The following is a 12,736-nucleotide window of genomic DNA, read 5'->3' on the forward strand; positions in this document are numbered from 1 at the left end:
TCCTCCCACAGTCCAAAAATACACGTTGGTAGGTGGATTGGTGACTCAAAAGTGTCCGTAGGTGTGAGTGTGTGAGTGAATGTGTGTGTGTCTGTGTTGCCCTGTGAAGGACTGGTGCCCCCTCCAGGGTGTATTTCCGCCTTGCACCCAATGATTCCATGTAGGCTCTGGACCCACCGCGACCCTGAACTGGACAAGGTTTACAGATAATGACTGAATGAATGAATGTTTTACAAATTATGACCATATTCTTGCAAACAGTATGCCCTAGGCTAAAATAACCCTCCTTATAATGTCAGTCAGGAATGGGCAGGGCTAAATTCCTGTAGCCTGAATAGGCAGAGAGGTGTTAGTGACATCACAAAAGCACTTAGCTTTTTTTTTTAATTGCAGGTTTGTCTGTATATATGGATGGTGTGACTATCATGTTTTGTTACTTTAAAGGAACTCTAACTACCTTACCTTAAAGTTACAGCTTCAAAATTATTGTTATGCTTCTCTGTGCTGTCATAGGAAGAACAGAGCCTCTGCTGGAAACTGCACTATGTAACTTTTGGAGAAGGAAACTAGTGATGTAAAAGTGAATTAGAATATGCAACTATAGGTTTTGGCCATGAGCAAAAATACCAAATCTTACCTAGAGTTGTTTTAATAGTTTTTACAAATTTAAAGAGTATTACTAGCTTTAAAAGTCCAGTTAGTATTTCAAAGACAATGGCGGGTGAGGGGAGAGTCCTCTACGAACTGTTAGCCAGTGTTGTCAGCCGTTTATAACCGGGCACATGCCTCTGCGGTGTGCATGCGTCATTACATGCTTCGGCTTCTGGGAATTCTGGGCTGTTGAGCTGGAGTGTGAGGATTGTTTGGCCTAGGCAAGACCCCTCATCACTGTAAGAGGGGCTCCTGGAAGGGCTCTGATGTAGAGTGGGATAAAGAGCAGACGGAGTATGTGTTCGTGAGGGCTGAAGTGGTTTACAGTGTGTGTGACGCGTGAGACCTTCAGGACATGTTTAAGATAATCAGTCCATCTCAAGACTGAACTGCAGTATGAGTAGTTTTACGTAGACACTCCAGTGGAAAAGCAAGTTTTAATCTTTCTTCCCATTTTTGAAACAGCAAGCTTAGTGGGTTCTTCATTAAATGCCCCCTAAACCATCCCACAGCAGTGATTTAGAACCCACTCTCCAGTCACTGCAGTCAGGTTTTCCTTCACTCTGCTGTAATTGTACAAGACAAGGAGGTGATGTGTGTTTATGTGCTGTTCTCAGTGATGACCTCATCCTCCATTTGATCTTAATGTGTTGGAGTAAGACCGCAGATACTTACCGATATCAGTCAAAACACTGATAACAAGTTAATCTCAACATCTTTATCCTTCGTCTTTACAGTGTAGCGAAACCTGTGGCTCTGGTCGGCGGCGCCGGACAGTGTTGTGTTTGGATCAAAACGAGCATGAGGCCCATGAGTTGTACTGCTCGGACCAGCGTAGACCACCAGATACGGAACTGTGCAACACTCAACCCTGCGAGTTCATTTGGATCACAGGAGACTGGACTGAGGTAAGAACACTGGGGTCTCAGCCCTTCCCTGTTTAGCCCTCTTTGCTCACTAGCAGCTCAACACAGAGGTAATGTAGGGGAGTGTCAGGGTGATCAGAGATAAACAGGAATGGAGGTAATTGCAGGAGACTTTAATGAATACAACAAGGGAACTAAACAAAGAGGCTAGAGAACTAGACAGAGGGGCTAAACACAAGGGCTAACCACTAAACACAAGGGCTAAACAAGATGGCTAAACATCGCAGAACACAAAGAAACTAAACAAGAACTAAACAGAGCAGGCTAAACACTTAACAGAGAGGATAAACAAAATAGAGTGGCTAAACACAAAGGCTATAAACATAGAACCAGAACTTAGCAAGACCATGAACCACAAACATACATACAACCACAATGACCCACAAACAGGAAACACTGACCAGGACTATAAAAAGACAACACAAACAAGAAACACCTGGGACAGATAACAAGGGGCAGGAACACTAAGGAGGCACAAGAGGGAGGAGCAAAGGTGGAGACAAGGAAGACAGGAACAAAACAAAGAGCCATGTGCTTAACTACATGACAAACAAAGGAAACAATGGTACACAGGCAGTAGTAAAACAGTAGACAGGGCTATACATGACAGGGAAGATATTTGTCACACACTGTGTATGAGGTGTTGGGACGTGAATTGTGGAGCCATGGTGGGTTTCAGTGGGCCTAGCTACTTCCAATTATGGTGCACACATGCGGACGTGCAGTCTTTTCTAGCATTTCCTCATACAAACTCATTTCAGAAATCAAAATCAGATTCACTAAACTAACACTAAAACCTAGAAAAGCCTTGGCTACATGCTGTGTCATGACTACTGAGCCCCTTTCAAAAGGTTTGCAGTGCCTTAGTTGTGAAGGAAGAATTGTACACACTGGCTATGCTCCTTGTTGACCTGCAAGTGAGCAATGAGCTCTGGTTTGTTTTGACTGCAGCTGGTTCTCAACCCTTATTTTCCGAGCTCATTGCTCTCTAGCAGCTCACCACAGACTCATTGCACACAATATTAATTACCAAATTCAGTTTGTATTCCACTGGCAGAATGTCCACTAGGGGGCCTGCAGATAGAGATGTATAAAGTGTCTCCCCTTTGTTACTTTGTTGTTGTTTGAGTGACTGTATCCATCCATTTTCCTTTTTTCTCTCCAGTGCTCCGTCACCTGTGGGCAAGGCTACCGGAGTAGGCTGGTGTCCTGCAGTGAAGTGCATGCTGGGATTGACAACTATGAGTATGGTCACCAGGCTACATCCAACTGCCCAGGGACACCTCCTGAAACTTACATGGCCTGCAACATGGCCCCCTGCTCCCTCACCCATACCTGGAGAGTGGGCATCTGGGGACCTGTAAGTTCCTGTAGATGATTATCATTGGCCAGATGTTTAGATAAGGCACGTGCTTCAAACTGATATTTAAAGTATGAAAAAGCATTATCTTTATGTTTGTTGATACACAGTGCTCTGTGAGCTGTGGTGAAGGCTGGATGGAGCGCTCGGTGCAGTGTGTTTCAGCTGATGGTGATCTCAGTTCTGGGTGCTCCTCCTCCTCCAGGCCGGAGGGGCGTAAGGTCTGCAGAAACCCATCCTGTGAGTGTGTGATCTGACCACAGCCCTGTCACAACACTTAGAGCAAGACACATGAAGAACCACAGTAGCTTCCCAAACCTCTGCTAACACCACTGAGCAGCTGGACTCCAATCGACTAATTTTGTTGATTTTTAAACAATATCTGCACTGGTTCTTTGAGGGATCGACTTTTTTTTCTTAAACACCCTGAGAGTGGGAACGGAGAATTATGGGTTAGCCCATTTCCACCAAAAGAACTCTGGTTCTTGAACTGTTTAGCATCACTGTGACGGAATTCTGCCTCAGAGCCAGAGATTAATCAATAGAGTCATGAGTCATGACAGGGTCATTGTTTATTCTTTGTTTACAGTGGATTCAGATCAGAGCGAGGTATGATAAAGGTGTGGAAATTATGCTGAGTTCTGAGATTTCCTGAGGAGTTGTGAACAGTTGAGAAAAGTAGCCAACTCATCTTGTGTCGCGCTGACCCCAGTGCCAGAAACTCACAAACTGAGCACTTTCCTGTTTTATTTCCTTTCATTTATTTATACAAGAATCTGTAAATGACATGTACAACTCCATTTCGCTTTAACACTGTATTTAGGGCTCTGAGATTTGTTTCTTTACAATGTCACAGTTGTTAACATGCTGAGTAAAGGTGGAAATGCACCAAACAGTGCCAAATTAGGTTCGCCGACGGGAACAAAATGGGTTCCAGGTTGGTTGAAAATTGCTAATTGGGAATCAAATTCAATAGGGATAACATTTACAGAACTGTATCTCTCAGGAACTGTTGTTTTACAGGTACATTACTGTGAAAGATGAACCAAGATTTTGAACCAGTCTCTCTCTCTCTCTCTCTCTCTCTCTCTCTCTCTCTCTCTCTCTCTCTCTCTCTCTGTGTCACTCTCTCTATATATTCTTTTTATCAGGTGACCTGCCAGCTAGCTGCAGACATGTGCAGGTTCAGTCTGGGGTGGTATCTGATGGAGAGCAGGTTCTGAGCGTTCAAGGCAAAGCTCTGAATGTGAGAATCTTATTATGATTTTAAACTCACCAAAATGTATCCACAACACATTTACATCTCTCTCTCTCTCTCTCTCTCTCTCTCTCTCTCTCTCTCTCTCTCTCTCTCTCTTCTCTCTCTCTCTCTCTCTCTCTCTCTCCCTCTCTCTCTCTCTCTCTCTCCTTAGATCTATTGCTCAGAGATGAACACAGACAGTCCGAAAGAGTATATCACTCTCACAAGTGGAGAGCGGGAGAACTTCTCCGAGGTGTTTGGATACAGGTAAGTGCTTACTGAAGTCAGAGAGATATTTCTATAAAAATCAAGTAATGAACAGGTACTAATACGTCCATGTGGCAATGCTGTTGTTGATTTGTTGATGTTGTCGTTGTACAGACTGATGGACCCCACGCAGTGTCCATCCAACCTGAGCAGGAGAGAGGACTGTCAATGTCGGAAAGACTACACCGCCGCCGGACTGTCCACCTTCACACGGGTCAGACTGGACATCAGCAAGATGACCATCATCAGTGAGTCAAAATACAGTAATAACATTATTGTAGACAGCACTGGGCTCAGGTTGGTTTCTGAGCCTTTTTGAGTATGAGACAGTGACATTTTTCAACTTTAGCTAGTGCCCTGCACTCTCAGAAAAAAGGTACAATAGAGGTACATTATTGTCTTTAAAGGTACAAAGACTGTAAATGTACCTTTAAAGGTACAGCCGTGGTTTTAAAGTGCAGTTGTGTTCCCTTAAGGTACATTATATTCTCTTCTTGAAGGAGAGGTGAAAATATGTAAAATTTAATTATAGGACTGTGTTAAATAAAAAGAACATTATATATGTCCTAGAAATTTAATGGGGCATATGAGATCAACACAACTACAAAAGCTATTTTATTTAAGGATATGTTCCCTAACTAAAGGTACTGAATAGTCTATAAAAATGGGGTACAAGTCACCCAGAGGAAACCCACACAGACACAGGGAGAACACACCACACTCCTCACAGACAGTCACCCGGAGGAAACCCACACAGACACAGGGAGAACACACCACACTCCTCACAGACAGTCACCCGGAGGAAACCCACGCAGACACAGGGAGAACACACCACACTCCTCACAGACAGTCACCTGGAGGAAACCCACGCAGACACAGGGAGAACACACCACACTCCTCACAGACAGTCACCTGGAGGAAACCCACGCAGACACAGGGAGAACACACCACACTCCTCACAGACAGTCACTTGGAGGAAACCTACGCAGACACAGGGAGAACACACCACACTCTTCAAAGACAGTCACCCAGAGAAAACCCACGCAGACACAGGGAGAACACACCACACTCCTCACAGACAGTCACCCGGAGGAAACCTACGCAGACACAGGGAGAACACACCACACTCCTCACAGACAGTCACTCAGAGGAAACCCACACAGACACAGGGAGAACACACCACACTCCTCACAGACAGTCACCCGGAGGAAACCCACACAGACACAGGGAGAACACACCACACTCCTCACAGACAGTCACCCGGAGGAAACCCACGCAGACACAGGGAGAACACACCACACTCCTCACAGACAGTCACCTGGAGGAAACCCACGCAGACACAGGGAGAACACACCACACTCCTCACAGACAGTCACCCGGAGCGGGAATTGAACCCACAAATATATATAACATAGTTACACAATGTATCAAACTGTTTGAGTTCAGTTGGTTTCATATGAATAATCCAATAATTTATAATATTAATAAACCTACAGTTTAAAGGATTAAATAATCATAAAGAGACACAGTTTGTGTTCTTTAGAGCTGCTCAGGATTTTGTCCAGTCGTCTGACCATGTGACATCTTGATGGATTAATGAACTTGGTGTATGAGAGACGTGTTATTTGCCAGCAGCTGTATCTGCTTTTGTCCAACAATGACAGATTCGATACACATTGCAAACCGGGAAAGCTCCCTCACTCTGCAGTGCTGTCCACATCTGGACATCTGGAGCATGTCTGGAATTCAGTAACCTCCCTGAACTCCCTAAAAGCTGAAACCTTTCAGCATGCCTCTGCAACTTTTTTAAGCAGACCACATTGCACTGGCTGGAGTATTAAAATGATTAAAAGATAGATATACACTATATATCACCATCTTTATTGTAACCAGCTTAGATTCATTTGATCAGGCAGCAGCAGTTTACAGCACTGTTCCTGTGACTCTTCTTCGGGTTCATAACAGAGAGTTTGTGAGGGTTTAGCGAAACAGCACCTCCAGTGGACAGGGTCTCACAGTGATAAAATAACTACAAATCATAACCATCATAACACTAAAAATATTCTTAAAATCTGTGCTGCTCCTTTTAGTCATATTAGCCACAAGAGCAAGGGTGATGTCATCATTGCCAGGGGTAAGGCGTGTAAATACATATATAATGCATGTCAATTATAATAATTCCGTTTCACAGGTGATTTGTCACTTTATTTTGTTTGTCACTACAGTAAAGCAAGTACTTTCTGAAATAGAGTGGCTGCCAAATGCTGTGACTTCCTGTTTTACTGGCCGTGTAATTTTGCATAAACAAAGAAATCTAAACTGCTTAAACAAACCCAAAATCTAAAAAATCCTAAGGTTGCCTTGGTATTTTGAGTTTCGTTTTTCACAGTCTGTTGCAGGATTACGTCAAAAGAGATCAAGTCTAATAGCTCTGCGTATAATGTTACCATCAGGTTAGTATTAACATGTTGGAACGTTTGGAAAGAGCATTCCAGTGCACGTGCACCACCTCAAATGTCCAGTGTCGTTTCCATGTGCGTCAGAATGGTGCAGTTCTGAAATGAAATTTCTCCCTGAGTCCCCCTCCCAGCGTGATCAGATGACTGAGAGAGAGGGGTGAGCAAAATCAAAACACATGGCCCACGCTCCTGAGAGGTAGAGGAAATAACCAAGATTGCAGAGAGTTGGCTGGGCGGGCAGTGCCGCTGGACTCAGACATAGCGGTCATTCTACACACATTCGCACACACCAGTATATCTAACACAAATGTGGTCAACTAGGATGTCAAATACTGCTATGAGGGTTTGATTGCATTCAGCTACATAAGGCCCATGGCTTTAGGCTCTTTATAATTTGGAACGTTGTGAGCTTTCGATTGAATCCAGCCCTGAAACTGTTATTAAGACCAGGTACTGATTAGTTCTGGTCACAGATATCACTCCAACTCATTCCAAAAGCACTGGAAAGTGTTCCACTTCAGTGGCTGAATCCTGGGGGCTTTACACTCTTCTAGCTGACACTTGACATTGGGTCTGGCAACGTTAGGATCTCCAAAGCATCCAAAATTAGGGCCTGAATATATAAGGTGTGTATGCACAAGGGAAACCCACGGGAGGAGGGAGTGAGTGTATTTACCCCAGTAAGGTTCTGTTTTAGGTGCAGCGAGAGTGTCAGCCAAGCATCTGGAGAAGTTAATGACACTCTTCTTCTCTGTAATGGAGAGGGGGGGGGGGATCCAGAATAAACATTTTGCTTAATTACAACTCTGTGTAATGTCAGCAATCCGGCCAACGCAGTGACCTGAGGTGAGTTTGCAGGCCTATCTGCACAAGCTTGCCCAGTATTTAATTAAGTCCAAGCTTGAAGGGGTTAATGGCTTCAAGATTGCTGCTTGTGGCAGTTAAGAAGCTCCCAATTACAAAGCTAGGGGGTTGATTGGTTCAAATTGCCCATATATTATGTGTCACTTATCCTTATTCGGGCGTAGGTAGTGACCTGTGAAAGGAAAAGTGGTCAGATGGTGGTCAGTTTGAGGAGATGTGTGCTCATTACAGACTCATTACAGCGGAAACAAGTTTGCGAGCTGAGAGTTCTAAAATACTGGACTGTAATAAAGTTTAACGCTGGACTAAACCACACCCTAACGTTAGCGATTACTCTTCTTTTTTTGCCTTCTAGCCACGGACTGGACGTACGCTTTCACTCATGAGGGCCACAAGGTTCCCTTTGCCACTGCAGGAGACTGCTACAGCGCCGCTCACTGTCCACAGGTGGGAATGACTGCTCTGCTATGACTTACACTATATAAGAAAACCTTATTGATACTAAAGCAAACTGCAAATATTCTTCACTACTCAGACCACAGCACATTACACTGCTTTCAGTCACAAAATAAACGTAAACTAACTGAATGGAGATGTCTGTATTGGTCTCAAAATCTTCATATTTTCTAATCATTACAACATTTTTAATTTTTTATATTTTTTATATCATAAACTCAAATGTCCAAAGTAGGCATACACATCCACATCTATTTATTTTGAAGTGTCCACTACTTTAATTATATACATATATAATATAAACATAAACACAAAATTGTAATTATATTGTTAAATATTGTAAATGAATACAGTGGGTCTTCAACTTACGACGTTGATCCGTTCCTACGTTGCGTCGTAAACCGATTTTCGCTGTACATACTGTACATAAATAACATACTGTAAGCACTTATCCTATCCTAACACCTATCCTCCTCGGTCCCGAGCCGCGTAACCGTGTATTCTTCCACCGTGCACACCACACACGAAGTTCACGTTACGACGTTTACGACGCAAAACCACTTAAGTCAAAATAAGGCTTTATACAGTAAATGGGAGATGTGTCATAACCACGAAACATCGTAACTCGGGACTGACGTAACCTGAGGACTTCCTGTATTTAATGTTGTCTAAACGTATTGTGTAGTTTCATCTTCTAATGTAACCATAAATTCATTCATTCATTCATTTATTGTCTGGAACTCCCGATACAGTTTAGCGTTGTGGGGGCCCAGTGCTCACCTGGACCATTAGGGTTTACAGTGGACATGTCCAGTGTGGCACAGGGTTTAACTCCCTGTCTTGGGACACAGTCTTAGTGTGTTCTCCCTGTGTCTAAGTAGGTTTCCTTGCTCAGTCCACAAAACACATATGTTTGTAGGTGGATTAGCTGTGTAAAATTGTCCACGGGTGTGAATGTGTGATGCCCTCTGCTGGGGCCCTGTCCAAGATGTCTGCATGACCTGTGCCTGGCAATTCCAAGTAGACCCTGGATCATCCAAGTTAGGAATGCTATGTGAGACTGAAACATAAGACATGTATCCTGCCACGGAGTGAACTGATTTGTTGTTCAGTTCTGCTTCAGAGTCCTGCAGTGGTACAGAAATGTACAGTGAGGGAATGTGAGAATGCGACAGCAACAGAGAAATGAATGTGTTTGTGTCTTCCCTGTGAAAGAGCTCTGTAGCTGAGCTCTCAGACATCAGACAGGGTCTTTTAAAAGCAGACTGCTGTCCTGACGGCACACAGACCAAACTCAAACTCTGAAACCCTGCCGCTCAGCCGCAGATCTGACGCTCCTGTCACTCGTTCACTCGGTGCTCTCTTGCACTCTGTTTCCCCGCCTACGCTCTTTCGACTTCATTTTCTCTCTCACTCACTCAGTCTCTCTCTGTCGCCGGCACTTTCCAGCTGAGAGATGGGATTCAGACGAGCTGCAGACAGCTGCCACCGCAGGGAAAAAGCCCAGTGAATCAGACGCTATCCCTCTGCTTTTTTCTACCCCAGCAGTCAGTGGAGGAGGAGTGGGGCAATGTCTGTCACTCTCACTCTTTCACACTGTAGTTAAAATGGAGTACAGATCAATAAAGCGTTTTGTGTTCTGACCAGTGATATACAGCATTATGGAAACTGTATGTGAATTTTGAGTAGAGCTATTGGAGGGACTAATGGGTTATTGTTTTACACATAACAAAGCCATTGGACAAAATGTGATTGCTTGATTGCAATGCCACTGGAGATAATCTAACGAGATAAGCCATTGGTCCAGCTCCTGAAGGCCAAGCCAATGGGAGAACAGATGCACTGGTTGGACCTTTTTCTATGGGTGTTAACCATTTTCATCCCAAGAAATCTTGATAAAGGCAGATCCATATTTGACAGTCTCTGTGATTTATTTTGTCTTTTATATTCAGCACCTTCTCACCAAGGTTTTCAAAAAAATTTACTCCTGTAAAATGAAAAAAAAAAAAGCATGTGTCTGAGATGTTAATTGGTTGAACTTTTAAGCTGCTCAGCAGCGCCATCTACTGTAAAAGGTGAGCATGTGCTGAGCATGTTTTTATTTATTTAATATTAATGTTTGTGTGTGTGTGTGTGTGTGTGTGTGTGTGTGTGTGTGTGTGTGTGTGTGTTCTCCCTGGGTCCTCACAGGGTCGTTTCAGGATCAATCTCTCAGGAACAGGACTGCAGGTGGCTGAGAGCACCAAGTGGACCTCTCAAGGAAGCTATGCCGTGGCTGACATCCACAGATCACAGGTACAACACTCATTGAGCATTGAAGCTATAACAACAAACACAGTGGACAGCAGTTCTCAAACACTTCCATAATCACTATCATTTATCTAGTCAGGTAGTGTCTACCTATGTGTTTTAAGATTTACAGATACTCTTTAAATACAAAGAGAGAGAGAGAGAGAGAGAGAGAGAGAGAGGATGTTCCAGAGCCTTAAAATCCTCAGCAGAGAGCACCACCAAGCAGCTGCTGTGAGGAGCCGGGCTCCTTTTGTTTTGTAATGGAAATCAGTCAGGGACACTTTTTTTTGGCAGCGATTAAAAAGGCTCTGAGTAAAAGCTCCTCAGCCAAGAGGCCTGCAAACAGAAAAGGAGTTGTAGTGGGTCAAGAGTGTGTGGCTTGCCCAGCTGGACGGGTGGTCATGCCAATGAGAAACTGGAGGACAGCTACATGTCACCCAGAATATGGCACTGCTGTGGAACACTGTTTCTTGGAGGTAACAGTTGGAATCCCACTGATCAAATGGGATTGTAGTTGATTTTCAGAGTGAGAGTAAGTGACAACGTCTTCAAATCAGGAAAGAAACTTAACTTAAATATGGTGTTTATAATGGAATGATACATGGAAAATACGAGTGTAACGTGCAGTTCCTCTCTTGTCCGCAGGATGGCAGCAGAGTCACAGGAACGTGTGGTGGATACTGTGGGAAATGCACTCCCTCCTCAACCTCAGGTCTCCTTGTTCAAGTCACATGAGCCAAGGCTAACAGGTTGGATGGGATTATTGTTAGAACTCATATTAACATTAAAGGCTAAGCATCACTTAATGGACCTCCATGATTATTTCACATTATTTTAGTTACTGACATATATAAGTATGAATTAAAATGAAAATAACATGCTTATATTTTGCTTTAAAACTGACAATTTTATTAAATTGACGGAAAAACCCGAGCTCACTACGGAAATTCATGAACGCCACCGTGACGTCACTGGTGGACAACAGCTGAACAACGCCGCGGTAAAACCCCGTTATGACTGACTGTTATGACAGTATCTAGCTAAATAACCAACATTATTCATGACAATAGCCTAGCAATAAGCTAAACTCAAATTTAGAGGTACCGTTATTCTTGTAAATGTGATCGAAGTCGAACTCGAATTCCTCCGACACTATAAACCTCCGTAATGCAGCTACGTAGCCGAGTATAATCTGAGCCACCGAGTTTAGCAAGTCAAGCTAACGTTAACTAACACCAACTAAAACAGGTGAAGTGAGTGTCCTTACCCTGTTTACCTCCATGTTACAGAGGCTCTTGAACACCTTTCGTTGGTTTCCTTACATGCCCATATTGTTGGAAAAGCGCCAGTGAAATGAGCTACAGATAACGGAGTGAGCGGAGGGTCCTTTCCAAAGTGCCCGTTTAAAGTTGACAAATTTAGTCCATTTTCTGGATATTTTGGGATCTTTGGGCCATTTGTGCACAGATGTCCCACTGTACATTGAATGATTGCAGCCAAAAACAACACACCTTTTCGTCATTTTGCATTAAATTAAGTGCAACTTCTAGAGTTGTTGTCCACCATCTACGTCACAGGCAAGACGCCTATTAGAGTTTCCGAACACCGCTGGGGGGGGGGTGTCTTTTAAACCTTATTCCTTGAATTAGTAAGAAATAACATGTTTCCTGACTATCAGTAAACACAAGTTAGGAACTCAAATTCCACTGTATTTATTTGTTTGACACTGTCATATCGCTGGAATTGTTCAGCAATCAATTAAATTGACACAATTTTCCTGTGGATTTCACACTTTAGTGGACACTGACGAACTGGTGCAGTAACCTGTCTATTACACACTTGTTTTTTCCTGAAGGCATTTTATTTATGTTTCTTTCTGTCACATTTGTCCAGATTCCTGGGTGTTGTTTCTCTCTCTCTGGTGCTAAAGACTATGAAGAACGTCCCTCCTCTTCCCCAGACCTCCAGGTGTACACATGTAAATAACAGAGATGTATGTATTGTATAAAAGAATCATTGAATTATTTATTGTAATCTTCATTTATTTTTTTATTGTTCAATTATTTAAGTTCTAACAAAGCCATTTGTTCACTGTTTTTTTTGTTTGTTTTTCGTGTATAGCCATAACCTGTTGAGTTTTGAAATCATCCATCACTTAATTACACTCATGTTTAGTGTAAGATGGTTGGCTTTATGAATGAGGTGTAGCATTTTGTATTTT

At 43.1% G+C, this 12,736-nt stretch overlaps 1 protein-coding gene across 1 annotated transcript in view; it reads left to right on the top strand.

The window, feature by feature from the left end:
• Positions 1-12,506, top strand: part of adamts9 (ADAM metallopeptidase with thrombospondin type 1 motif, 9) — a 59,260-nt gene extending 46,754 nt beyond the window's left edge. The window contains exons 32-41 of the mRNA XM_066670925.1: positions 1,389-1,559; positions 2,743-2,937; positions 3,048-3,177; positions 4,089-4,183; positions 4,350-4,444; positions 4,559-4,692; positions 8,123-8,214; positions 10,414-10,518; positions 11,161-11,264; positions 12,409-12,506. Coding sequence (XP_066527022.1) covers positions 1,389-1,559; positions 2,743-2,937; positions 3,048-3,177; positions 4,089-4,183; positions 4,350-4,444; positions 4,559-4,692; positions 8,123-8,214; positions 10,414-10,518; positions 11,161-11,250 — 1,107 coding nt within the window. The 3' untranslated portion in view covers positions 11,251-11,264; positions 12,409-12,506. The remainder of the gene's footprint in view (positions 1-1,388; positions 1,560-2,742; positions 2,938-3,047; positions 3,178-4,088; positions 4,184-4,349; positions 4,445-4,558; positions 4,693-8,122; positions 8,215-10,413; positions 10,519-11,160; positions 11,265-12,408) is intronic.
• Positions 12,507-12,736: the final 230 nt, after the last annotated feature.

The sequence above is a fragment of the Hoplias malabaricus genome, chromosome 5 (genome assembly GCF_029633855.1).
Source record: "Hoplias malabaricus isolate fHopMal1 chromosome 5, fHopMal1.hap1, whole genome shotgun sequence".
In the NCBI taxonomy this organism is placed as follows: Eukaryota; Metazoa; Chordata; class Actinopteri; order Characiformes; family Erythrinidae; genus Hoplias; species Hoplias malabaricus.